Source organism: Rhinoraja longicauda, chromosome 1 (assembly GCF_053455715.1).
Source record: "Rhinoraja longicauda isolate Sanriku21f chromosome 1, sRhiLon1.1, whole genome shotgun sequence".
In the NCBI taxonomy this organism is placed as follows: Eukaryota; Metazoa; Chordata; class Chondrichthyes; order Rajiformes; family Arhynchobatidae; genus Rhinoraja; species Rhinoraja longicauda.
Genome location: NC_135953.1, coordinates 108860010 through 108887845, shown reverse-complemented (window position 1 = coordinate 108887845; position 27836 = coordinate 108860010). Strand labels below are relative to the sequence as shown.

Below are 27836 nucleotides of genomic sequence, written 5' to 3'. Positions count from 1 at the left end.
CTCAGTCCATGAGCAACAAGATTCTCTGGTCTGATGAAACCAAGATTGAACTCTTTGGCCTGAATGCCAAGCGTCACGTCTGGAGGAAACCAGGCACCGCTCATCACCTGGCCAATACCATACCTACAGTGAAGCATGTTGGTGGCAGCATCATGCTGTGGGGATGTTTTTCAGTGGAAGGAACTGGGAGACTAGTCAGGATCGAGGGAAAGATGAATGGAGCAAAGTACAGAGAGATCCTTGATGAAAACCTGCTCCAGAGCGTTCTGGACCTGAGACTGGGGTGGAGGTTCACCTTCCAACAGGACAACGACCCTAAGCATACAGCCAAGACAACACAGGAGTGGTTTCGTGACAAGTCTGAATGTCCTTGAGTGGCCCAGCCAGAGCCCGGACTTGAACCTGATCGAACATCTCTGGAGGGACCTGAAAATAGCTGTCTATCGGTGCTCCCCATCCAACCTGACAAAGCTTGAGAGGGTCTGCAGAGAAGAATGGGAGAAATTACCCAAATACAGGTGTGCCAAGCTTGTATTATCATACCCAAGAAGACTTGAGGTGTAATCGCTTCCAAAGGTGCCTCAACAAAGCACCGAGTAAAGGGTCTGAGTACTTATGTAAATGTGATATTTCAGTTATTTCTTTTTAATTACTTTGCAAAAATTTCTAAACACCTGTTTTCACTTTTTTATTAGATTGATGATTTAAAAAAAATGAATTTAATCCATTTTAAAATAAGGCTGTAACATAACAAAATGTGGGAAAAGTGAAGGGGTCTGAATATTTTCTGAATACATTGTAAATAGATATAGATATATACATACACATATACACATCTTTATCATTGTTTATTATGATGTTTACAGAGCGCTATGTTTACGTATCTTTTGTGCTGCTGCAAGTAAAAATATCATTGTTCTGTTTTGGGACATATGACAATAAAACACTCTTGACTCTTTTGAATCCCAAAGATATGCTTGCAAATTGATTAGCTAGTATGATTTATCCCCAGTATATATGGGTGGCTGGAGAAATAAGGGCACTTGATGGCCATGAGAAAGAGAATTGAGTTACAGGGAGGAATGGGACTGATGAGAGTGCTCTGACAGCTGGCTAGGACTGAAACGGTCAAAAGGCTTGTATTATAAAGAAATATGTGAAATGGAAGAATTCACTGGCTATAGAGCTATGGAAACTCACTCAGATATATTGAATTTAATGGGTTGATAGAAGATTTGTGTTTATAATATCACCTTACCGTATTGAAAAGTGTCATGAGAAACTGTTTATATTCTATGTGTTCACCTACCCACAGAAACATTAGAAATCCTCAAACATTTTTTTGTTATGGCAAAACATACAAGATCTTGTGTGTTGGAAGTAAGCCAGGCTACTTTTGCAAAAGGCCAGAAAATTTTATATTTTCTGTTGGCTCCAATGTAGAAGTACTGGACTGGAGCTTGTGAGTAAATGTCAGCAGTTGACCACAGTGAACTGCTGGCATTTATTCTTGCCAGTGTTAGGAAACTCAAGATTCCAAAAAGGGGTTTGCTGAATTCCTGGTATTTGTGCTGAGGGCCCTATCTGCTGAACCGCTGCTGAGTTAACATGGAACAGAGAGCCCAATTTATATAAATGGAGTAGTTTAAGGGAGAACGCTGGGCATAAGGTAATGTAGTCGTTTTAATCAATTGTTTACTTTTATCTCTTTAGGTGATTGACCTTTTATTTTTTAATCTTTCAAATGCTTCAAATGATTTTTTTTTAAATGTTCTGAATATCACCCGAGGTTATAAATTTGGTCAAAGAGAAAAAGGGAGCACAAGCAAGATCTAAGAGGCCTTTGAGAAATATAAAGAATGGAGGAAAGAACTCAAGCGGGCAAATAGAAGGGGCCACGAAACGGCTTTTGCGAGTTGGGTTAATGAAAATCCCAAAGCTCTTTATACCTATATGAAAAACAAGAAGGTAACCAGGGAGAAAGTAGGACCACTCAAGGATCAAGAAGAAATTAGTACTTTGAGTCTGGGATGTAGGAGAGCTACTAAATAAGTACTTTGCATCTCTTTTCACCAAGGATAAGGACATGGAAGACAGTGACAGAAAACTAACATGCAAGGGCAGTTTGAGATTAAGGAGAGGAGTTAGAGCTTTTGAAGAGCATTAAGGTGGATAAATCCCCAGGACCTGATGAGATTTATCCCAGGTTACTTACTGAGTGCGACGAGATCGCAGGAGCCTTGACGAAGATGTATGTGACTTCACTAGCCACAGGCGAGGTACTGGAGGACTGGAGAGTAGCTAAAGTTGTTTCTTTATTTAAGAAGGGAGTTAGAGAGAATCCAGGGAATTTCAGGCCGATGAGCATCATGTCAGTGGTAGGGAAGCTATTGGAAAGGATACTTTGGGGTAGGATTTACTCTCATTTGGAGGAGAATGGGTTAATTAGGGGTAATCAACATGGCTTTGTACACAAGATAGACAAAAAATGCTGGAGTAACTCGGCGGGATGGGCAGCATCTCTGGAGAGAAGGAATGGGTGACGTTTCGGATTGAGACCCTTCGTCAGACCCGGCTTTGTACACAGCAGGTCGTGACTTATTAACATGTTTGATTTTTGAGGTTGACAAAGGTGATCACTGAGGGTAGGGCAGTGGGTGTTGTCTATATGTATTTTAGAAAGACACTAGACACTGGGCCCAAACCTCTCCTGGGAGTGCAGCACCCTCTCCTCCCCCTCCCCTCTCCCCCCCTCCCCCATCCCAAGGAGATCGATTTAAACTTTAAAATGTGAATAATTAAAAAAATATAACACCGATTTCAATGAAGGGTCGAATGGCCTACTCCTGCACCTATTGTCTATTGAAACTTCTTCCATTAGCACCAAAGGGACGGCGGTGAGTAAGGTGGGCCTAAAATTGTCGCGCTATCGTGTACCGTTTTGGCTGTAGTTCAGGAACAAACAAACAAACAAACAAACAAGAGTTTTAGTAAAAAGATGTGTCAAGGGGCCCAATGGAAAGTTGATCCTGATGATTCAGATGCATGGGATTAACAGTGGCTAGGTAGTATAGATTTGGAATTGCCTTACAGACAGAAGACGGGATTGTGGTGGAAGGACAATATTCAGACTAGAGGTCTGTGACCAGTGCAGTTCTGCAGGGATCTGTGCTGGGACCTCGGATGTTTGTGATATATATAAATGACTTGGACCGAAGTGTAGATAGGTTGGTTAGTAAGTTTGCAGATGACACCAAGATCGCTGGGTCACAGACTGTGAGGAAGGCTTTCAAGGTGTACAGCGGGATATAGATCTGCTACAGAAATGGGTGGAGAAATGGCAGATGGAGTTTAATCTGAGCAATTGCAAGCTGTTGCTCTTTGGGAGGTTAAATGTAAGGGGAAAAATATATAATTAACTGGACCAAGTGGACCCGTTGGGCCCAAACCTCTCCTGCATTAGTTCAGCACCCTCTCTTCTCCACCCCCTCTCCCCCTCCCCTCCCTGGGAGATAGATTTAAACTTTAAAATATGAATAACTTTAAAAATATAACAGATTTCAATGAAACTTCTTCAATTAGCACAAAAAGGACGATGGTGAGTAAGGTGGGCCTAAAATTGTCATGCTATTGTGTACCGTTTTAGCTGTAGTTCAGGAACAAACAAACAAACGAGAGTTTTAGTATATAGATGGCATGACCCTCAACAACATTGATGTATCGCACTTTCAGGGAGTTATGGAATAGGACCCCAAGATCCCTCCAAGTAGATACAGTGGCAAAAAAGGCAAATGTCATGCCTGTCTTCATAAGTCGGGGCATTGAGTATAAGAGTCAGGACGTCAACTTGATAGGACTTTAGTTAGGCCACATTTAGAGTATTGCATGCAGTTCTGGTCGCCGCATTACACCTCGGATGTGGAGGCTTTGGAAAGGGCTCAGAACAAATTTATCAGAATAATGCATGGATTAGGGGATATTAGCAACAGGTAGAAGTTGGACAGACTTGGAGTTTTTTCTCTGGAACACCAGAGGCCAAGGGAAAACCTGATAGAAATATATAAAATTCTGACAGGCATGAGTAGACAGTCAGAACCTTTTTCCCAGGATGCAAAATTCAAATACTAGAAGGCAGAGCTTTGTGGTATGAGGGGCATGGTTCAAAGGACATGTACAACCTTGCACAGAGGCTGGTGAATGCCGGAACATGCTGCCAGGATTGGTGGTTTGAGACAGATATGATGGTGGCATTTAAGAGACTTTTGGATAGGTATATGGATATGCTGGGAATGGAGGGAAATGGATTCTGCGTAGTTAGGAAAGAGATGGTCTTGGCATCATGTTTGGCATGAACATTGTGGGCTGAAGGGCCTGTTCTTGTGCTGTGCTGTTCTGTGTTCCACCAGGGAAAGCTGGAGGCACGGTCTTCTCAACTGTTAGTCTATTTTTTCCAGTTATTTAGTATGCTGGGGCCTTGACCCAGAGCAACCACTGCTGGTCACTATGCATTGCCAAAACTTGGGCAGTAAACATAATGATGTACGCAAATGATGTAGACTGTAATATTTATTCAGAGGGTGGCAGCCAGACAAGCACATGTACCTGTCTCAATATATCCTGTCACCAGCAGTATTTGATCAGGCTGAATGAACAACTTGCACATAATTCTCAACTTAGAATTCTCGCAGTGTCTTTTGGTCCTTGGTTCACATTGAAAGACACCTTGTGACCCCTGTTTACATACCATTGTTAGTTCTTTGTTCATTCATAATTACCAGCTTTGTGCTCACAAGTGTTGTAGTATTAGTCAAGCTTACACATTGCCATTATCAATTTTAGTTTATTTTCTGCAAATTTTTCAGGCATCTCCTTCAAAGTTTGAATCGTGAGATATTTACTCCTTCCTAATTCATATGCCTCTTGACATGTTCGTTTTTTTGTTTATACATTAGATGTTTCCAGTATTGGTTTAAATCATCATCTCGGCCTCCTTTTTTCATTGCTCATCCTCAGTGTGACCTTTACACTTTGCTTAAGTTCCTTCTATAAATTATGGCTACTGTATCTAATTAGTGTTTGGCCCACTTGACAAGTTTAAATGTATTTCAAAATGAGGTACATTTTCATGGGATGGACTGAATTCCTCAGCTAAAGCTCTACTTGTTGTGATTGCACTTGCCATTCATAGAAACATAGAAAATAGATGCAGGAGTAGGCCATTCGGCCCTTTGAGCCTGCACCGCCATTCAATATGATCATGGCTGATCATTCAGCTCAGTAGCCTGTACCTGCCTTCTCTCCATACCCCCTGATCCCTTTAGCAAAAAGGGCCACATCTAACTCCCTCTTAAATATAGCCAATGAACTGGCCTCAACTACCTTCTGTGGCAGAGAATTCCACAGACTCACCACTCTCTGTGTGAAGAAATGTTTTCTCATCTCGGTCCTAATAGACTTCCCCCTTATCCTTAATCTGTGACCCCTGGTTCTGGACTCCCCCAACATCGGGAACAATCTTCCCGCATCTAGCCTCTCCAACCCCTTAAGAATTTTATATGTTTCTATAAGATCCCCCCTCAGTCTTCTAAATTCCAGCGAGTACAAGCTCAGTCTATCCAGTCTTTCCTCATATGTAAGTCCCGCCATCCCAGGGATCAATCTGGTGAACCTTCTCTGTACTCCCTCTAAGGCAAGAACGTTTTTCCTCAGGTTAGGAGACCAAAACTGCACACAATACTCCAGGTGCGGTCTCACCAAGGCCCTGTACAACTGCAGCAGAACCTCCCTGCTCCTAAACTCAAATCCTCTTGCTATGAATGCCAGCATACCATTCGCTTTCTTCACTGCCTGCTGCACCTGCATGCTTGCTTTCAATGACTGGTGCACCATGACACCCAGGTCACGTTGCATCTCCCCTTCTCCCAATCGGTCACCATTCAGGTAATACTCTGCTTTTCTGTTCTTGCCGCCAAAGTCTAGGGTCTAGGGTCTACTCCCGAGTCATGCACCTCACCACTGAGTGGCTGCTTCACTTTCTCCAGCAACAGAGATTTATACTGGATTCCCGGCACTAAAATGCACTAGCTGAGAATTTTTCTTTTCAAATTATGGGTTAGCGTTTCCTATTAAGAAGAAAGATATTCCAGATTAGTTAAAGTGTAAATAGTTTGATGGATACAAACATATTTAGCTCATTGTGACAATCCCTGTGTACAGCTAGGATTTCCATAGCACTTTTCAAATTCTCTTCAACACCATGCGCACACCTCATAGTCATAAACCCCAGACTACTGCAGGTAAAATCCTCCAGAGGATCTCTTTTGGACTGGTCAGGTTTCAAATTGTGTGTCAGGGTACAAATATAGAGTGTGTGCAAAATGTTTAAGATGTTAATACTGCAATAGCAAAGCTTCAAATTATTTTAGTTGTCATCACAAACAAATTTATGAAAAAGTTCTATCCATCACATCAGTCCCTTCCCTCTCAAACTGCATGCTCAGAAGTAACAACTGTGACTTTAAATTTAAACAGGAGACTTTGAGAAGGAGTCGGCTGAGCTCTCTAAGCAGCAGCAAGAACAGCAACAGGGTTATGAAGATTCAGCCGATGATGCTGATATGGCAGAATCCTCCCACTTTTGTGGCCAGATCTCAAGGCATAACTATACATCACTTAATCTAAGTTTCTTGGAGGAATATATTTTCAAGCAGGTAAAATGTAAGTAAATGGTATTATTATTTTTGTTGTTATTTCAAAATTTATAGGGAAGGTATAACTGACTTTTATTAGATGCTGTAATTTAGCCAACAAAGGACAGGTGGGTGGTGGTGCTTGTATTTTGTAGGGATTTAGCTTAATGTTCTCAATCTATGCAGAGAAGTTCCTGCCTGAAAACTATTCCCAGTCTTGATTGCAATCTTATAGGTACATCAACTACCTATAGTTTCATACATATGGCATAATTGTGTGATGAATTGCTGAATTTGATGTGGCAGTTTGCATCCTTGGTTCAAGTACTTTATTCATTTAGGGTGATGGAAGCCCTATTCTTCATTTGATCTGGTAAGTACTTGATTTGGGAGTACAAAATGACACCTGATGCTGCCTCCCCTCTGTTATCAGACTTCTGAGCTGACCTTCTATAAACTAGGGTACTATCTGATTCAACTATACCCCATTGTGGAGATTGGAGTTTCTCTATAGAACTGATACGCTACAATGCTGAGAACTATATTCTGCAATCTGTGCCTTCCCCTTCGTTCTACCTGGTGTACGTCAGTTTGACGATTGTATTTATGTATGGTATATCTGATCTGTTTGGGTAGCATACAAACAGCTTTTCACTGTATCTCGGTACATACAGGTATGACAATAATAAACCTAAAACTAAGATGTTGCTATTCTGTGTCCTTGTATTTTCTTGTGGTTGGTGCTGTTGGGGTCTGGTCATTTTACCTCTATCTCTCCGAGGTCAAGCATTAACTCTGATACATCCCTCTGGACTGTCATCGCCACCAATCATCAGGCCATTGCCTCCCAAGCAGTCACAAATCTAATTTCCTTGTAAGATATTCTCTCCAAATCGTCCAGCCTTGTTTTGACCCACCCCTGCACTACCTGTCCTTTCTTTCATGTTAGATTCACAAACAGGGCTATGTGGACAGACCCATGGTTTTTATCCTGCTCCTGAACACCAAACATATTTCTTCCTACCTTGACTGCATCCTTCTGCCGGTCCAGTACATTCCAAACATACATCCATGATACCTTTGATGTCTTCTGCTATTTTGACAATTCCCTTGTTCCAATTGCTTCATCCTTACTATGAATTTAAAATCCTTCTGTACCTGTATCCTCATTAGGAGTGTCTGAGAGCTCACCACTTCTTCCTTGAACAGATGTCTTACCAGTACCCCTTCCAACACACTAATTTGCTTGTCTGAACTTGTTCTCACGTTGAACAGCTGCTTCAACATTGACCTATTCTTGATCAAAGGTGTACCTATGGAATTTGGACATACCCAAGATATAGCTACCTCTTTGTAGGATATGTGCAACAGTCTTTGTTTCAATCCGCACCCTTTCTTAACTGTTTGTCCAGTAAAATGATGACTGCATTAGTGCAGCTTACTGCAACAGTGGGGAAGTCAAATTTTATTACTTTTGCTGTCAGTTTCCAAACTATTCTCACCTTCACAAGGTCCATCTCTGATTATTTTCTTCTCTCTTCAGGTCAGAAGATAGGCTCGTCATTAAATCCATTTAACTTTGACTCTCACAACTATCTTGACTATATTTCTTCCCACCCTACCTCCTATAAGTAGTGTAAGAAAATAACTGCAGATGCAGTAACCTCTGTTTTGTGGAGAACATCCACCTCTGATCTTTCCCCATTACCTAATTTTCTCAATTCTGATACCAATCTGCAAATTTTTCACTGCGATATCTTACCTAAATTAAGCTGTCCTGTATTAAAGATCAACCAATGACGTACAATGGTTTACTGAGTTTTGTAGAAACAAGGAACTACTGATGCTGATTTACAAAAAAAGACACAAAGTGCTGGAGTGCTTCAGGTGCTCAAATGTTTCAGACTGTCTGAAGAAAGGTTCCAATCCAAAATATCACAGATGCAGGTTCTCCAGAAATGCTGCCTGACCCGCTGAGTTACTCAAGCACTTTGTGTCTTTTCTTAAGTTTTGTATGTTTTGCCTTTTTATGCAGCAAAGGATTGTGCATATTATTTTACTAGCTTTGACAACTTGCCTGGAAACTTTGATGCTTTGACTTTTGTAGCTTGAGGCTTGTCTGTCGTTTATCCCTATCTTGAAACTTGTAGCATTTTTGTTGTCTCATCCTTCCTTCCAACTGCATGACATCATTGCCAGATCCTATCCACTTCATTAGTCAATCCATTTCTTCCCTCGGTTAGCTTCAAACCATTAAGGACAGTATCAAAGAGTAGAGGGCATAGCTTAAAGAAGAGAGGGATAAAGTTTAAAGGAGATGTGCAGGGCAAGTATTTATTTAGACGGAGAGCAAGAGAGTAATGGGTGCCTGGTACACACTGCCAGGGTGGTGGAGGCAGATACATTAGTGGCTTTTACAAAGCTTTTGAATGGTCACTTGGATATGCAGGGAATGGAGGAGTGTAGACCACAAGGAGATCAATTTAATTTGGTATCATGCTCAACATGGACATTGTGGACTGAAGCGCATGTTCCGGTGCTGCACTGTTCTATGGTCTATGTTTATTTATAACCATTGGGTCATCTGAAAATTTATGAAAGTATGTTGGAGATGAAAATATGTTGCCTGAACCCAAGTTCAGATAACCATTGAAGGAGAGCCAAATCCTAAGGGGCACTTTTACACTATAGTCTAAAAAAACAAAGGTTCACCCAAATTGTTGGCTTACCACCTTAGTTCTGGATCCATGCTGCCAGAGTCCCTTTAATACTTTGCATTTTAACCCTGTTATATAACAGTTCATCAAAGGGACGGCACTGTGGCACAGAGGGAGAGCTGCTGCCTAACAGCGTTAGAGACCCAAGTTCGATCCTGACTCGGGGTGCTGTCTGAGCAGCACATACGTTCTTCCTGTGACTGCATGGGTTTTCAATGGGTGCTCTGGTTTCCTCCCACATTGGCCTTAATTGACACACCTCTGCTCAAACACAAACTTTGTAAATACAAAGTTAATCAATATACAAAGATGACGTCGTCATTTCCAAGAATTCTAATTGGTAGCAAATGTGTAGTCCAGGCATGATTTGAGATTTATTGATTTAAATAATGTTTTCTTTGATTCGTAGTAAGAGAGTTTGAACTTGGTGAACTTGAAAATTCTTTGGAGCACGTACAAGATAAGCATAAAAAATTAAATAAACAGTTGGACGGATTGAAGGTAATTTGTATTGTCTCTTTAATGTTCAGTCTTTCCTTTTATGCAATTGTCCTGAAGGGCTTATTCAGAGGATTTTGCAAATTTAGCAGTATTTTTTTTAAAGAATAAAAGAACAGTTGTGCAGCATATGCCAAGTCAATGGCATTAAATATAACCTTGAATTTACGATGATCTGGTGAGAAGGCTGCAAAACTAACACCTATTTATAAGCTGACTTTGGAAGTCACCATTCATGGTGTCAAATAGATTTATAAATCATGGAAACAAGCCCTTCGGCTCAATTTGTGCATGCCGACCAAATTGCCCAACTGAGCTGGTCCCACTTGCCTGTACCTGGGCCATGTCCCTCCAAGCCTGTGCTGTACCTGTCCAAGTGTCTTTTAAATGTTGCAATTGTACCCCACCACTTTCACTGGAGGCTCGTTCCATTCACTCACCATCCTCTGTGTAAAAAAAAAGTTGCCCTCATTTAAATCTTTTCCATCTCACCTAATACCAATGTCCTCTAGTTTTATGCTCTTCTACCCTGGGGACAAGACAGTAGCTATTCATCTCTTCTGTGACCTCAGGATTTTACAAACCTCCATAAGTAGGTCTCCAAAATAGTCCTTGTCTATTCAGCCTCTCCTTATAACATAAACCCTCTTGACCAGGCAACATTATCATAAATATTTGTTGCATCCTTTCCAGTTTAATGACATTCCTCTTGTGGCAGGGTGATCAGACCTGTACTTAGTACTGCAAATATGGACTGATCAACAGCCGTGACTTGACATCCCAACTCCTGTACCCTGACCAATGATGGCAAAAGCACCAAATGCCTACTTCACCACTAAGTAAGCTTTAGTTCATTTCTCTACTTCAAATCCACATTTCTGACAATCTGCCTTCATGCCACAAAGGTATTCATCTCAACCTTAAATATACCCAGAATCTGAACATCTACAGTTCTTGTTGATAAAAGAGTTCCAAAGATTCCCGCTGTCTAAATATGGAACATTCTCCTCATATCAAACCAAACTGGCCAATCCCTTATCCATTAGATAGTCTGAAGAAGGGTCTCAACCCGAAACATCACACATTCCTTCTCTCCAGAGATGCTGCCTGACCTGCTGAGTTTCTACAGCAGTTCACCAAAGGTAAACACATCAAGCCCCTATATAATTGCAGTGAGATTCTATTATATTGGACTTCAAGCCCTCGCCAAAAAACTCATAATCATATTCGGTATCATCATTGCTTGATATGCTTGCATGCTAACATTCTGATTATTGTAATCATGTCTGGATTCCTCTGAACACACTCATGTTAATTCATAATGTTAACATATAACTCATAGTTAAACGATATTTTTCATTTTTCCACTTGCCTCACTGGTGGGCTAGAAGTGTTTGGAGAAGCGTGTACTCCTCCATCTGGAATTATCATGACCACGCAAATGACCTCTTTCTGTATTCCTTTGCTGACTTTTGAATCGTTTCATCTTGCTTACTATAACATTTAAATTATCATCAAGCTTGGACATACTTTGCTCTTTCATCTCAGTCTTAACATTCAGATCAGTTTAATACAGATTGTAGAAAGCTGAGTCCCAATCACTCATTATTATGACGTTTTACCTGCTAACGTGAAACTGATCTCTTTATTTCTCCACTACCTTCCACTATCCTTCTTAAAATGTTGAATCATTATGGTTAATTCTGTTTTTGTATGATTGTTTTTGTACTTGTGCGTATGACAATAAACTCAACTTTGATGACCTTTTCGCTGTATCTGCGATCCCCATATATGAAAATCAAATGTGTATATTACATCATGAATGTATTCGAATTATTGTATAACTAACTTAGTTCTTAATTACCTGGCCCCAATATGATTTGTTATTTAGCATGATTTATCAGACTGATTTAAAAATTACAAATGTCTTCTATCTTAGAATCAGAAAATAAAATTGGAAACTGACCTTGCAAACTTGAAAGCCTGTGGAGTAACATTGGATGCACAATTAGAAAGTTTAAAAATGGTTCCATTACTCTTTCAGTTCCACATCCAAATAATGGATAACGGTGAGTTATAAATTACACTGATCATCACTTTTATCATTACACCTCCTTCTAATTGTATAGTGAAAGTAATTCCTGATTTATAGTTTGGTTTAGAGATACAGTGTGGAAACAGGCTCTTCAGCCCACCGAGTGCATGCCAACCATCGATCACAGGTTCACACTCGTTTTATGTTTTTTCACTTATTCATCGACTCCCTACACATTAGGAACAATTTTTACAGAGGCCAATTAACCTTGTTTTGTCTGTTGGGGAGCATTTATTTAGTACCCTGCAATTTTTAACCTTAGACACAAAATGCTGGAGTAGCTCAATGGGTGAGACAGCATCTCTGGAAAGAATGGGTTGGTGACGTTTCAGGTAGGACCCTTCTTCAGACTGATTGTAGGGGGGGGGGGGGTGGGGTACAGGAAACAAGAAAAGACCACGACAAATCAGGACAAACCTACCCACTCCTATAGTTATCAATTATTAACACTTCTTCCGACCCTGCCTCTTGCAAAGATGCTATCCCCTAATCTCAATTCCTTCATCCTCGCCACATCTGCTCGCACGGTAGCGCAGCGGTAGAGTTGCTGCTTTACAGCGAATGCAGCGCCGGAGACTCAGGTTCGATCCTGACTACGGTTGCTGCACTGTAAGAAGTTTGTACGTTCTCCCCGTGACCTGCGTGGGTTTTCTCCGAGATCTTCGGTTTCCTCCCACACTCCAAAGACGTACAGGTATGTAGGTTAATTGGCTGGGTAAATGTAAAAATTGTCCCTAGTGGGTATAGGATAGTGTTAATGTACGGGGATCACTGGGCGGCACGGACTTGGAGGGCCGAAAAAGGCCTGTTTCCGGCTGTATATATATGATATATATGATATATGATATATATGATATATGATATGTCCTCATTATTCTGTGAACACGGTTTTCCCCCTTCTGTCAGATGGGCCCCTCACACGTGTCTTCTCTGTGTACCGTAATTCTGCTCTCGCTCCCCCTGCCCCCAGATACAACAAGGGCAGAGTTCCCCTGGTTCTCACCTGACCAGCCTCCACATCCAACACATCATCCTCCGACATTTATGTCACCTCCAACAAGATCCAACCACTAATCATATTTTTCCCATCTTCATACCTTTTCACCTTCTACAGAGAACGTTCCCTCTGCAACTCCTAGGTCCAATCATCCCAAACCGCCCCATCCCCAGGTACATTCCTCTGCAACCGCAGGAGCTGCAACACCTGCCCTTGTACCTCCTCCCTCAACCCAATCCAGGGACTCATAATTTTAGGTAACCTCGACAAACATTCACTTCTCCCCCTTCACGAAAAGTCAGTTAACCAATTCCATAACCTGCAATGATATATCCCTCTTGGGATCACACCATTCCTCGCAAACAATTGGCCTATCAGGGAACCTCCCTGCTGTGGTCATCTGTTGCCAGCCCTGATTTGGCCTGGTCTTTTTTTTTGCGTCCAGTTCCCCCTGCCACTCTCCCACCCACAATCAGTCTGAAGAAGTCCTAACCCAAAAAGTCACCATTTCCTCCAGAGATGCCATCTGACCAACTGTGTTACCCCGGTATTATGTGTCTATCTTTGGTATAAGCCAGCATCTGTAGTTCTCTTTTATTACAATTTAACTTTTAGCCTTGATTTATATTAGTTGTACATAGCAGGACTACTCAGCTATGATGAATTTTTATGACTTTAATAAGGACAGGGTGTGGGTTGGGATGGCTTGCAGCCTTCAGTTCATTGGTCTCTGAAAACTGCATAGATTGGGTCCCTGCAAAGCTAATTATGTAATTCCAGATCTTTGCATGGCCTCCTCCAATATCCTGGAGATTAAAAGATAAAAACAATATCCAACATTGAGCAAACTCCACTAAATTAAATTATAATTATGAATCCAGTTTATATACCAGCAACAAGCAGAGAAAAGGAGACGCCAACCCTCAGGGTCTACACCTGTTCAGACATGTTCAGCAACTCCTGCTACTTAGCAGATTTGTCGAGAAACTGGCTTTTACAAAATGGAACCCGTTGGCAGAAAATAGATTCCTTCCTTTACCCTTTATGCTAATAATAATAGCAGTTAGAGGAAGGGTCCTGACCCAAAACAATGTCTCTGTCATGTTTTCCAGAGATGCTGCCTGACCTGCTGAGTTACTCCAGCACTTTGTGTCTTTGCAGCACTAATAAATTAATTGCTTTGTTTATTTTTCTCTTCTGTCAATATTGTAGATTGTTCCTTCAAAGTGTTGCATCTATAAGTCTCCTGCATGTGCTCAGTGACTGGGTACCTAAACCTCTTGACAACTGTGAAAGAGATTGTGAGATCATTTTTTGTTAGTTTGCAGTCGGTGGGTACACCATACAACAGATGCAGAGATCATGTCACTTATGTACTACGTCTATTCTTGCCTTCTTCCCTTTGTTCCATTCTGCAGAGCATACAAAGATATTGGATATTTATTATGCAGGAAAGATTGTCTTTGTAGCTCCAGGCCCATCGTTGTTGGAGTGTCAGCACAATTGTGTGATGTACCTTTGTTGCTTTGATGAGACTTGTAGTTCACAAATCTAAACTTATTAATGAATCCACTCATCCTGTCGGCATGCCTGTAATCTCTATATTTTGTGTATGTGGGATTCTGTATTTTTACAGTCACGTGTAAACTTATGACGTGGAGCTATGACTCTTGGAGCTGTGTAGGCTCTAACCTCCTTGCGGAACTCCAGAAGCATTGAAGCAGGCAATACGGGATTAGGTACTGTGAATATCTGCATTTAGGAAATCTGACCAGCTTACTATGTAACCATTTTAGGGTATCTATCCCTCAGCATCAATAATGTATTGCATTAAACAGGTTGGTCAAGTCTTTTGCTTTATAAATTTGTGCTTTATTCTATACATCCTGTCATGCAGGTCACTAAAGGGCATACCTGCCAGTGCTCATTTGGCTACTGGTGATTGGTTGTCCAACACAAAAGGACTTTGCTAGCCAGAGGTGTTTGAAAGATTATCTAAAATTAGTTTCATTTAGTTTATTGTCACATGTACCGAGGTACAATGAAAAGCTTTTTGTTGCGTGCTAATAAGTCAGCAGAAAGATTGTACAGTGAAAAGCTTTTTGCTGCGTGCAAACCACTCAGCTGAAAGACTATACCTGATTGCAATTGAGCCATGCGCAGTGTACAGATACATGATAAAGGGAATAACATTTAGTGCAAGATAAAGTCCAGTAAAGTCTGATTAAAGATAGTCCAAGTGTCTTCCATGAGGTAGATTGTTGCTCAGGACTGCCCTCTAGTTGTTGGTAGGATGGTTCACAAACTATCTCTGAATCTGGAGGAATGTGTTTTCACACTGCCTGATGGAAGAGGGAGTGACCGGGGCGAGACTCGTCATTGATTATGCTGGTGGCCTTGCCGACACAGTGTGAAATGCAAATGGAGTCAATGGAAGGGACATTGGTTTGTGTGATGGTCTGGGCTACAACCACAATTCTCTGCAATTTCTTGCGGTCTTGGATGGAGCTGTTCCCAAACCATGCTGTGATGCATCCCGATAAAATTCTTTCTACGGCGCATCTGTCGAAGTTATTGGGGACAAGCCGAACTTCCTAATCCTTCTAAGGAAGCAGAAGGGATTGCTGGGCGGCACGGACTTGGTGGGCCGAAAAGGCCTGTTTCCGGCTGTATTGATATGATATATATAAGCATATTGTGCTTTCTTATTCTCTGAATTGGCAGAAAAAGTGCAAAGCTGAGTCCAAGGTCATTTTTTTTTTGTGTCTTATAAATAAATAGATAAAATGTTGGTCCTTTTGAAAGAGAAATTACAACATTATGATTAGTTTGCTGCATTACATGGGGCTGGTTATGAGTCTCCGGGAAGCTGTATGCCAATCTTGCAGTCTGCCTACATTGAATTGGTGCAATGAAGTATCTTATCGCAGCATAAACATAACTCCCTTTTTTTTTATCAGTTAATGTTGATTAACTTGAAATTACCAAAACATTTATGAAGATCTTGTGCAGTTAGCCCACTTTCTCTTTAATTAATTTTCCTTCCAGTTTTCTCCCATCTTTTTTTACTTGAAGAGACTTGTTCAACTGTGGTTCCATTAATGATGGAATGGTGAAGTCACACCTATATGAGGGAATATATATATGTAAACTTGCTCAATAACTTCCTCATATCACTACAGTACTCCAATTCTAGCCTTTTGCACATCCATGATTTTCATTGCACAGCTATTATTGGTTATTTCCATAGCCGTCAGGTGTCATGCTTTGTAATATCCTCCCTGAAACTCCTGTACTCCCTACTTCTCCAGTGGGCTGTGAACTCACCAAGCCTACCAATTTTGTTTGCATTAAATTATATTTGGTAATATGCCTTTGAGGGGACTGAAGCTGTATACTAATTTAACTAGTAATGGTCTAAACATCTGTTTCCGACTGGTTTTCTCAGTTTTAATGTCATTAAATGACAATTTTACTCCACAGAGCCTGTCATTTGGCTTGAATTTTGAGAGTCTGGTGATAAAACAAAATATCACTGGTACTTGTGACCTTCCAGCATTCATTTGTTTTGATCAATCATTAAGTAAGGATAAATTTGAAATAATCTTTTACTTTATTACTCAGGAAATTGCATTGTGCAGAAACATTATCATTGGATACATTAAAGAAATAAAGGTGAATATTTCAACACATTTTAATACAATTGGTAATTCAGTGCCACATTGGTTAAGCTTGTAGGAAAATAGCAAACCTCCACTTAGCACCATTTTAGAATGCTGTTTGAAATTTAGTTTGGAAAATTGTCATTTTATTATTGCTGCAGATTAGATCAATGCCAAGCCAGATCTTGTTATTTTTCCTATACAAAATGAGTAGCATAGATGGGGAAAAGGTGCAGGTTTTCACCAGTAAAATTTGCTAATTTTAATCATAGAGTAAACCTGGGAAATAGTTGGTTTTCACAAAAGTACAATGCAGATTGGAATACACTGCAGGATAATAACAAGAATTTTGATGTGAATCGTGTTCTGTTCGAATTGGCTTTTAGCTTTTCAACTAAGACTAATCACTCATCCATTCTTATCACGAAGATCTCTGATTCAAACCTTGCTCCATATTGAATTAGTTGATCTTAGTTGCAAATGGTTTAATTTGCCTCGTTTAAGGAGTAAATTAGCTTGGGTTCCTTCTACAGCTCCCGAGTATTATTCATTGGGTGAGAAAGGATCATGTTTAACTGTGACATTTTTTCCCCTGACACCATCAATAATTAAAACTGAAAATGCTGAAAACACTCAGCAAGTCGGACAGCACCTGTGAAGAAAGGAAACAGAATTAGCATTTTGAGTCACTGATCTGAAATATCAAAGTTATTTCTTCAGAGAAGATCCCCGCCTTGTCAAGTTTTTCATGTGTTTTCTATTTTTATTTTAGATTTCCAGCTTCTACAGTTTTGTTTTTGCTTTTCTGCTGTTATTAATGCCAAGCCAAGCATGATACTTGCTTGCACATGAAACATTAATGCTTGCACATTGAACATAGCCATGCGAGTACAAACCTATAAATGCTGCAAGATGCTCTGCTGCATTAATCAAGAGCAGAGAAATTAAACAGCTAAACACATTTTGCAATTATGCACAACTTGACCAAGTAAAATAATTTGGTTGTAAATATTTTTGCTTGATTTTACAGGAGCACTTCCATTTGCAAAAATTCTTTGTTAAAATATGAAGAATAGAGAAAGTGAGTGATGAAGAATAAGAATGGTTTGAAGCTGCAACTCAGGTCAGATGTGAACATTGAATTTTGCTGGATTTCTATCTGTTAGGCGAGATTTTATCTGTTGAATTTGACTTTTATGGATCAGAACCATTGTTTTTTGTTGTAATGCATTGCTTTTTTTCAATGTTAAGTATGTTTTTATTGTGCTTTGTATCTGGTTCTAAAAGCATGCTGAAGAAAATATGTTCACAGTGTGATCCAGATTATATTTGATTTTTGCACATTACTGATGGAGTTACTGAACAGAACATTTTTTGCCACTATTATTGTGCTTTAATATGTAATGGTTTATTGGATAGTTTAAATACTGTAGTAAAAGATATTTGGTGTGGTTATGTAATACCTTGGCTTAGTTCAAATTAATGTTTTTTTTCTCCTTCCCCCATTTTGTTTCCTTTTGGAATACCAGTTATGTGGTTAAAATTATTGTATTCTGCGTGTACCAATTATCACATCAATTTTTACATGTAAAGATGTAAATAACTAAGAGAAAATGGTCTCCAATGGGTTTTCCATAATTTTTTGCCTGCAAATTTTTGCCTACAATTTTAACAAAATTATGTACTTTAATGGATAACTCCATTACTGTGCTTTTATTTTTTGAAGTAGCATATGTGATTTTCACTGTTTGTGTTATTTGTTTCTGGCATTCAACACATCACAACTTTATGTATAAAATGTACATGTGTATCATACTAGCTTTTTTAAAGGACAAATTAGATCGTGGTTTTTAAAAGGTATATTTTGCTGAATAATATTATTTTCAATTGCTGCCAATCCAATGAAGGCAAGATTTCCAGTAAATGGCTCTTGTCTTAACATCCATCATTGGTGCTATGGTAACAAAACTTCTTAATTGCACTTTCATATATGAATCATATTGTAGAATGCGTATTTTTTAAATGACACTATAGAAATCTCTGAACTGTTTTATAGATATAAGAATTTTTTTTGTTTTGGTATTCTAAGTGTTTACTAAATCATTGAGAACAGTGTTTTCTATATAGTATTGCTACATTTGGACAAATAAAGTACTGTATATTTATTTTTTGTGAAACTGTCAAATACAATAAACAATTTTTTAAATCACATTTTTATTTACAATTTATTTGTTGGGGAAAATTATAAAATTTGTTTCTCTATTGCCTTCTATATTCCAGTGATGTACAGATTTCCAATGCTTGTTACTAGATCATTTAATAATAATGAGGAGTGCCAATACTAACTGGCACAAAAGGAAGAGTATATGTCAAAACGGGGAATGAATGGCAAAATGAATCAAGGGTGAACAGTCCTTAATTCATTTCCATATTAAATTTATTTTACTGCAATGATTTGCTCATTAGAGTTGAATGATCTCCTGCAGAGTAGAACAGTTTTCCCATTTAGATTATCGAATACAGTGCAGAAAGTTCTTCATATCTATAATTTGAACTAGCAAACATTGCAATTGGTTAGTTGACAACAGTCAACACAAATTTTATGAAGGTAGTCTTTGGTAATTGGAATTGTTTTATAAAACAAACCCATTGATTTGATAGAAGGATATAGAGACACTCCCCGACTTGGGTAAGGGTTACGTTTCATGAACCCGTGCGTGAGTCAGATTTTAAGTAAGTTGGAATCGCCATCCCCTGCCTGAAATAACTTACCAAGTCTGAAGAAGGCCCAAAATGTCACTTGTCCATGTTCTCCAGAGATGCTGCCTGACCTGCTGAGTTATTCTAGCACTTTGTGTCAGTCACTGATGGTATAGACTGTCTCAGCAGCATCTGGCTGCATCCAGGGCACTTTCTGCAGCGTGCGATCTTCTGCGCAAGTACTGCCACCATTGCTGACTTGTTTCCGATGTAAACTTGAGTGATCGTACAGTTTTGTGAAAATTACAAACTGCCTTAATTGCACTAGGGACCGAGTACAGAATTGTTTACGTAAGTGTGAGTTTACGTAAGTCACTTATTGTGTAGGTTGGGGATTGTCTATAATAAATATTGTGTATAATGATTTTCAAGAGTTCGAAGTGTTTCACAGTAGGAACTTGTTAGAATACTTCAGGTATATGATACAAGAGAAAATGTTGCAGCACAGGTGGAGAATTATTTTGGAATATAAAAGCCATTGTTTCATTTCAAGGGTGTAATCTTTGGATGCAAACTTAACCAAACCTTGTGTGTGTGTTGCAATCAAGTATTAATCGAATGAGATAGCAATTTGTTGTAATTTTTTAATGAAGGAAATGTTATGCCTTTAATATTCATTGATGGTAATGAATGGCAGTGAAATGTGTCATCTTCATTTCTACATGTTTACTTTTCATTTAAAATTTGTAATCCAGATGAAGCTCTGTAAAATTGACCTTTTTTTATGATGGCATAATTAATGCAGAACTAATGATGTATGAATTCATTAACATTGGGTTGTGCTTTTACTGTTTGTGCATGTGGTAAGATTCCACTTTAGCAGTGCCAAATCTGGAACATCATTGAGATGCAATTGGCAATTCTTTATCTCATTGTGTCACACTCTTGATTAGTTTTGATTTTTTTCTTAAATACTTTTGGGTCAAACTTGAGTCTCAAACATATCTGAAACTTGAGAGAATGGAACAGTCTCAGTGTCATAATCAATGGCAATATCAAATCTTTATGGATGAGCTCAAATTTTTAGATTTCTAGCAAAGCTTCTGTTGCCTTGATTTGCAGCTCAACAATTGCATTAACCTTCACCATTCTTGTAGTTACTTGAGTACGATTCCTGTGCATTGACAGTGAATAATTAAGTGATATTGATGCGGTTAGAATTGATCATAACATTTCCTGAGAGGTACCAGTTGTTGAAGGTCAGGGTGGAGGAAATGTTATAGAAACATAGAAAATAGGTGCAAGAGTAGGCCATTCGGCCCTTCGAGCCTGCACCGCCATTCAATATGATCATGGCTGATCATCCAGCTCAGTAACCTGTACCTGCCTTCTCTCCATACCCCCTGATCCCTTTAGCCACAAGGGCCACATCTAACTCCCTCTTAAATATAGCCAATGAACTGGCCTCAACTACCTTCTGTGGCAGAGAATTCCACAGACTCACCACTCTCTGTGTGAAGAAATGTTTTCTCATCTCGGTCCTAAAAGACTTCCCCCTTATCCTTAAGCTGTGACCCCTGGTTCTGGACTTCCCCAACATCGGGAACAATCTTCCCGCATCTAGCCTCTCCAACCCCTTAAGAATTTTATATGTTTCAATAAGATCCCCCCTCAGTCTTCTAAATTCCAGCGAGTATAAGCCTAGTCTATCCAGTCTTTCTTCATATGAAAGTCCTACCATCCCAGGGATCAATCTGGTGAACCTTCTCTGTACTCCCTCTACATGTGAATTATGACCAATTCTAACTGACAGGTCTGCTGTTCATTAAGCCCCGAAGCCAGTTGCTGATGGTGGCAGTAAGACCAAGGTCCTGACGTTTAGGGACGACCTTATTCAGTATTATGGTGTTGAAGGCCGTGCTGTAATCAATGAATCGTATCCTGACAGAAATATTCTTATTGTCCAACTGTTTCGGGGCTGAATGCACTGCAAAAGAGACGATGTCTTCCATGGACTAATTTATTCTGTTTGTGAATTGCAGGGGGTCGGAATTGTCTGAAAGACTGGTGCAAATGTGAGCCATTCCCAATAGTCATACAGCCATAGAGTGATACAATGTGGAAATGGGCCCTTCGGCCCAACTTTCCCACACCGGCCAACAATGTCCCAGCTATACTAGTCCCACCTGCCAGCATTTGGTCCATATCCCTCCAAACCTGTCCTATCCATGTACCTGCCTAATTGTTTCTTAAATGTTGGGATAGTACCTGCCTCAACTACCTCCTCTGGCAGCTTGTTCCATGTATCCTTTGTGTGAAAAAGTTACCTCTCAGATTCCTATTAAATCTTTTCCCCTTCACCTTAAATCTATATCATCTGGACCTCAATTCACCTACACTGGGCAAGAGACTGTGCATCTACCTGATCTATTCCTCTCATGATCTTATACACCTCTATAAGATCACCCCTCATCCTCCTGTGCTCCAAGGAATAGAGTCCCAGCCTGTTCAACCTCTGCCTTTCGCTTAGACCCTCTAGTCCTGGTAACATCTTCGTAAAATCCTTCAGAACACTTCCGCGACATAAATTCATTGACTGCCAGTAAATTCTCCGAGGCTCTCACAGCTGCCCCCAACATCTGCACTATTGAGGCCTCTCCCCCCCATCTCAGCACTGAGGATCTCGCCTCTTTATTTAATATCACTTGCTCTTCCATCCTGGATTCTATCGCTCCCCTTAAAATGAAAAAGCCTAAGCCCAAAGGTCGGCCGTGGCTCAATGACACCACCAAAGCCCTAAGAAGGGAGTGCAGAAAATCAGAAAGGAGATGGAAATGTGACAAGCTTCAAATTTCCTTCGAAATTCTGAGAAACAATCTTCTCAAATACCAGGAAGCAGTAAAGTCTGCTAGAGCACAATACTTCTCCGACCTTATTTCGAAAAACTCTCATAACTCCAAGGTCCTATTTAGAACAATTACCTCTGTCATATGTCCCGCCCCCAGTACCAGCTTAGTTGGGTCCCCTGCTAAGTGCGAAGAATTCGCTAAATTTTTCACCAACAAAGTTGAGAATATTAGACTGAACATTTCCCCTCCCACCCGTGACCTAGCTGTCTCACTAGTCTGTTCATCTAAATTGGACTGCTTCCAACCCGTCACTCTATCCTCCCTTGCAAAGCTTGTCTCCACTATGAAACCTGCAACCTGCCCCCTTGATCCTGCCCCCACTGCCCTTCTGAAGGATGTCATTGCAATAGCTGGTCCCAGCATCCTCTCTATTATCAACAGTTCTCTGGCCACTGGCACTGTTCCAACCAGTTTCAAGCACGCGGTGGTCCAGCCCCTACTGAAAAAACCTAACCTAGACCCCACCTTGCCTAGCAACTACAGACCCATTTCCAAACTGCCATTCCTGTCAAAAGTCCTTGAAAAGGCAATCCTTAACCAATTAGTGCCCTACCTGCACCAAAACACCATCCTGGAAAGTTTCCAGTCAGGTTTCAGAGCCCACCACAGCACAGAGTCTGCCTTGTTGAAGGTACACAATGACCTGCTTCTCGCCATCGACACCGGCGACTGTGCAATCCTGCTCCTTCTCGACCTCAGCGCAGCATTCGATACAGTGGACCACACCATCCTTATTGACCGTCTCCGGTACGCGGTTGGCATTGATGGCACTGCCCTGAGCTGGTTCGCTTCGTACCTCAAAGATAGGAGTTTCGCCATCAACATAGGCAGTTATTCCTCTGCTCCAGCTAGCCTCTCCTGCGGAGTTCCACAAGGCTCCATCCTAGGCCCCATTCTCTTCTCTCTATACATGCTCCCCCTTGGCCAAATCATTCAAAGGCACGGCATTTCTTTCCACTGCTATGCCGATGACACTCAGCTTTACCTCCCCCTGAAACCCAACAACCAGTCAAATTTAAACAGCCTCTCACACTGCCTTGAGGACATAAAATGTTGGATGGCACAGAACTTCCTCCAATTAAATGAGAGCAAGTCTGAGGTCATCCTATTCGGCCCCCCCGACTCCATCAAATTGATAACAGGCAGTCTTGGAAGCCTATCCTGCCTAGTCAAACCGCATGTCAAAAACCTCGGCATGATATTTGACTCTGCATTAAAATTTGATAAGCAAGTCAACGCTGTGGTAAAAGCCAGCTTCTTCCAACTTCGAACCATAGCTAAAATCAAACCTTTCCTCAAATTCGACGACACAGAAAAAATCATTCACGCTTTCATTTCCTCCCGCCTAGACTACTGCAACTCCCTATACACTGGGATCAGCCAATCTTCCCTGTCCCGCCTGCAACTGGTCCAAAACGCCGCAGCGAGACTCCTGACGGGTACCCGTAAAAGGGACCACATCACCCCGATTCTGGCCTCTCTCCACTGGCTCCCTGTACGGTACAGAATCAACTTCAAGCTCCTCCTATTCACGTATAAAGCCCTAAATGGACACTCCCCCCCCTACATCAAAAATCTTCTAACCCCCCTCTCTAACTCCAGGTCCCTCAGATCGGCCGACTTGGGGCTATTCACTATCCCGCGGTCTAGGCTTAAACTCAGGGGTGACCGCGCTTATGCGGTTGCAGCTCCTAGACTGTGGAACAGCATCCCTCTCCCGATCAGAACTGCCCCCTCCATCGACTCCTTTAAGTCCAGGCTTGTAGATCAGTGCATGTTCCTTTAACATAGTGACCTCACCACTACTAACCACTCCCCATTGTCTCTGGTATAATTGTAACTTCCCCACCTCCAGCTCGCTCTCTAGTGCCAGTGATGACCACGGACAGCTAGGGCATAATGTATGTGTAGTGTCATTAATAAACTTATATAGTAAAAGACTCTGCCTACGAGTGGCATCCTTTTACATGGTGTCAGATCGGTAGACTTGCGTCTCCTGTTTATCGGTTTTTAGTTTATCATTTGTTTCTCCCAATTGTGTCCCCTCCTTCCACTTTGCCATGTCTTCCTCGTGTCGTCGTCCGGACACGCTCGTTTTCGATGAGGACATAGTGCACCGCTGGACTGTCTTCCAGCGGGACTACGAACACTATATAGCGATTGCCTATCCTGATGCAACTGCTGCGATAAAAGCTCACCTGCTCCTCAACCTGGCTGGTCCGGAGGCAATGGAACGCTATGCGTCGTTCCAATTCGTCCCTCCGGAGGACCGCAACGACCCGGTATGTCTCATGGCTAAGTTCACTGCCCTGTGCGATATACCCACCAATAACATTATCGAACGTTTCAAATTTTTCTCGCGGCGTCAGACTCCAGGGGAGCACGTTGACGCCTTCATTGCATCTTTACGACATATGGCTCGGCGGTGCCGCCTTCAAACGATTACACCCGACGAGATGATCAGGGACGTCCTGGTCAACGGTCTCCTAAACTCTAAGCAGCGGGATGAGCTCCTGATGAAGCCTGACCTGTCGCTGACGGACGCCATACATGCCGCACGCATGGCCTCTGCTGTTGGCTCAGTATCTCGGCCGGCGCCCCAGGACATAAATTTCACCGGCCGCCGGCGATTGAATGACCCGCAGACCCGGGTCGCCCCCTCCGCGCCCGCTATGGTCACCCCTCGCAGATGCCCAAACTGCAACTTCTCGTCACACAGGTATAACGTTTGCCCAGCGCAGGGCAAAACTTGTAATTCCTGCGGGAAGCAGAACCATTTTTCTGCAGCTTGTCGTTCTCGTGGGAGACCTGTCCCTGCTCCTAGAGGGAGTCTAAACAACCTTGCCAACGATGATAGCGCAACCGGTTCCCGGTACCAACATGAGGTACTCCATGGCTCAGATACGACTTCCTCCCATGGAGACTCTCTGGTGTTTTCGCTCTTGGGAGCACCTGCATTGATAACGGATCCATCCGTGCATGTTACAGTCAATGGACACTCCTTCCCTGCCAAGGTCGATACTGGGGCGTTTGCAAATGTTATGTCTGTGGGCCTCTTCGAGCAGATAAGTTCGGGGGAGAGGGTTACTCCTGACAACTCCCGCCTCCATGCCTATGGGGGAGGCGTTCTGATTGCCGTGGGAAAGGCAACGGTTGTCTGTACTGTTCTGGAGACCTCTCGGCCCCTCACGTTCCTCCTGCTAGCATCTGAAAACGTCACCCTGCTGGGCGCCCGTGCATGCCAGGACTTTGGTTTGGTCTCATTTCACCGCGACATCCACCTGGTGCAGGCCCCCATGGACCCCCTGATCGAGTACCCTGACCGATTTGATGACGTCCTGGGGAAGCTGCCCTGTGCCTACAAGATCGTTGTGGACCCGGGGGTCGACCCAGTGGTCAGACCGGCCCACCGTGTGTCTTTTGCCATGAAGGGCCGCGTGGAGTCCACACTACGTGGCATGGTGGACATGGGCATCCTCAAGGAGGTGAGTGCCCCCACCCAGTGGGTCTCCACCATGGTGGTCGCTGCCAAGAAGGACGCGAGCGAGATCAGGATCTGCATCAACCCCAAGGACCTGAACCTGGCTATTAAACGCCCGCACTACCCCATGCGGACGGTGGAGGACGTCGCGGCACAGGTCGGTCCAGCCACGGTTTTCTCGGTCCTGGATGCCAAGAGCTCCTTTTGGCAGATACCGCTGGATGCACGTTCCTCCTTCCTGACCACCTTCAGCACACCGTTCGGCAGGTTCCGTTTCCTCCGCATGCCTTTTGGGATCAACTCGGCAAGCGAGGTTTTTCAGCGTACGATGGAGCAGCTGTTTGCTGGGTTGCCGTGCGCCATCATCGTGGATGACATCCTGGTGTACGGGAGGGACGTCGCTGAGCATGACCGACACCTCCGCCAGGTCCTGGACAAGGCTCGTGAGATCAACCTCAAGCTTAATCGAAGGAAGTGTCGGTTCCGCGTTGAGGAAGTCACCTACGTCGGCCACGTTTTCACGGCGGGGGGCCTGAAGCCAGACCCCGCGAAGACGGCGGCGATCACCGAAATGCCCGCTCCCACTGACGTGCCCGGCCTGCAGCGCTTCCTGGGCATGGTCAACTACTTGGGTAAGTTCATACCCGACCTCAGCGAACTGAGTGCCCCCCTGAGGGAGCTGACCAAGAAGGACAATGCCTGGGTCTGGCTCCCGCACCACCAATCGGCCTTCGTGGCCCTGAGGTCCAGACTCGCACGGACCCCGACTTTGCAGTTTTTCGACCTGAACAGGCCAATTGTCCTCACCTGCGATGCATCTCGGTTCGGCCTTGGTGCTGCCTGCCTGCAGCTCTACGACGACCGACAGCTGCCCGTCTCCTATGCCTCTCGCACAATGACCCCTGCTGAACAGCGCTACGCGCAGATTGAAAAGGAGCTCCTTGCCGTGGTGTTCGCGTGCTCCAAATTCAGAGACTACGTTCTGGGAAAAACTTTCACCATCGAAACAGACCACCAGCCGCTGGTCTCTATTTTAAACAAGCCCATCCACGCAGCCTCGTCCCGCTTGCAGCGAATGATGCTGCAGCTGCAGCGTTTTACATTCGAAATCGTGTACCGCAAAGGCAAGGAGATGTTCGTGGCAGACACTTTGTCCCGTGCCCCACTACCTTCCATTTCCCGCCATCCGTACGAATCGGCTGACCTGATGGTGTTGAACGTCAACATCGTTCCATCTTGGCAGATGCAGTCCCTGGTCACACACACTGCCGCTGATCCGAACCTTCAACAGCTTGAGGGCGTCATCCGCCGTGGCTGGCCTGAACGACGGTCTTCCCTGCCGTGCCCTACTTCCTGGTTCGGGATGAACTGGTGCTGCACGCGGGCGTGGTGGTGAAGGGTCACAAGGTTGTGGTGCCGGCTGCGCTGCGAGATCACTACTTCCACACTGCCCACAACGGACACCCAGGGGTGGAGGCCACGTTATCCCAGGCCCAAGCACAGTTTTACTGGCCTGGCATGGTCAAGGAGATCCGGGACAGGGTCTCTGCCTGCGCTGCCTGCAACAGCCTATTACCTCATCAGCAGCGCCAGCCTCTCCTGCAGCAGCCGGCTCCTGAGTTGCCATGGATGGCTGTTGCCGCCGATATTTTCGAGTGGCGTGGCAAACACTACCTGGTCTTGGTGGACTCCTACTCCAGCTGGTTCGAGGTGGACCTGCTGCCGTCCCTCACGTCTGCTGCCGTCATCGGGAAGCTTCGCCGCCACTTCTCTACCTTTGGTTCCCCGGCATCTCTCCAGTCCGACAACGGCAGCCAGTTTACCAGCGCCGAGTTTGCTGTTTTCGCAAATCGGTGGAACTTCCGCCACATCACCAGCAGCCCCGAGTACCCGCAAAGCAATGGACTTGCAGAGCGCGCTGTCCGCAGCGCTAAGGAACTGATGGAACGTTGCCGGCTTGACAGTTCGGACTTGTACCTTGCCCTCCTCAACCTCCGCAACATCTCCCGGGACCCCGCGCTCGGTTCCCCTGCCCAGCGCCTCATGTCCCGCACCACTAGACCCCCTATCCCCATCTCCCAGCAATCC

General features: G+C 42.9%; 1 protein-coding gene across 3 annotated transcripts in view; it reads left to right on the top strand.

Annotated features, from left to right (window-relative positions):
* The window catches only part of LOC144596206 (uncharacterized), a 45836-nt gene extending 27039 nt beyond the window's left edge, over positions 1–18797 (top strand). For 2 of the 3 annotated variants that reach the window (XM_078404409.1, XM_078404417.1), the window contains exons 9-13: positions 6532–6717; positions 9816–9907; positions 11844–11973; positions 16621–16671; positions 17689–18797. In XM_078404409.1, coding sequence (XP_078260535.1) covers positions 6532–6717; positions 9816–9907; positions 11844–11973; positions 16621–16661 — 449 coding nt within the window. In that variant the 3' untranslated portion in view covers positions 16662–16671; positions 17689–18797. The remainder of the gene's footprint in view (positions 1–6531; positions 6718–9815; positions 9908–11843; positions 11974–16620; positions 16672–17688) is intronic. The other variant, XM_078404427.1, reaches the window with a different exon arrangement.
* The last annotated feature ends 9039 nt before the right edge of the window (positions 18798–27836 follow it).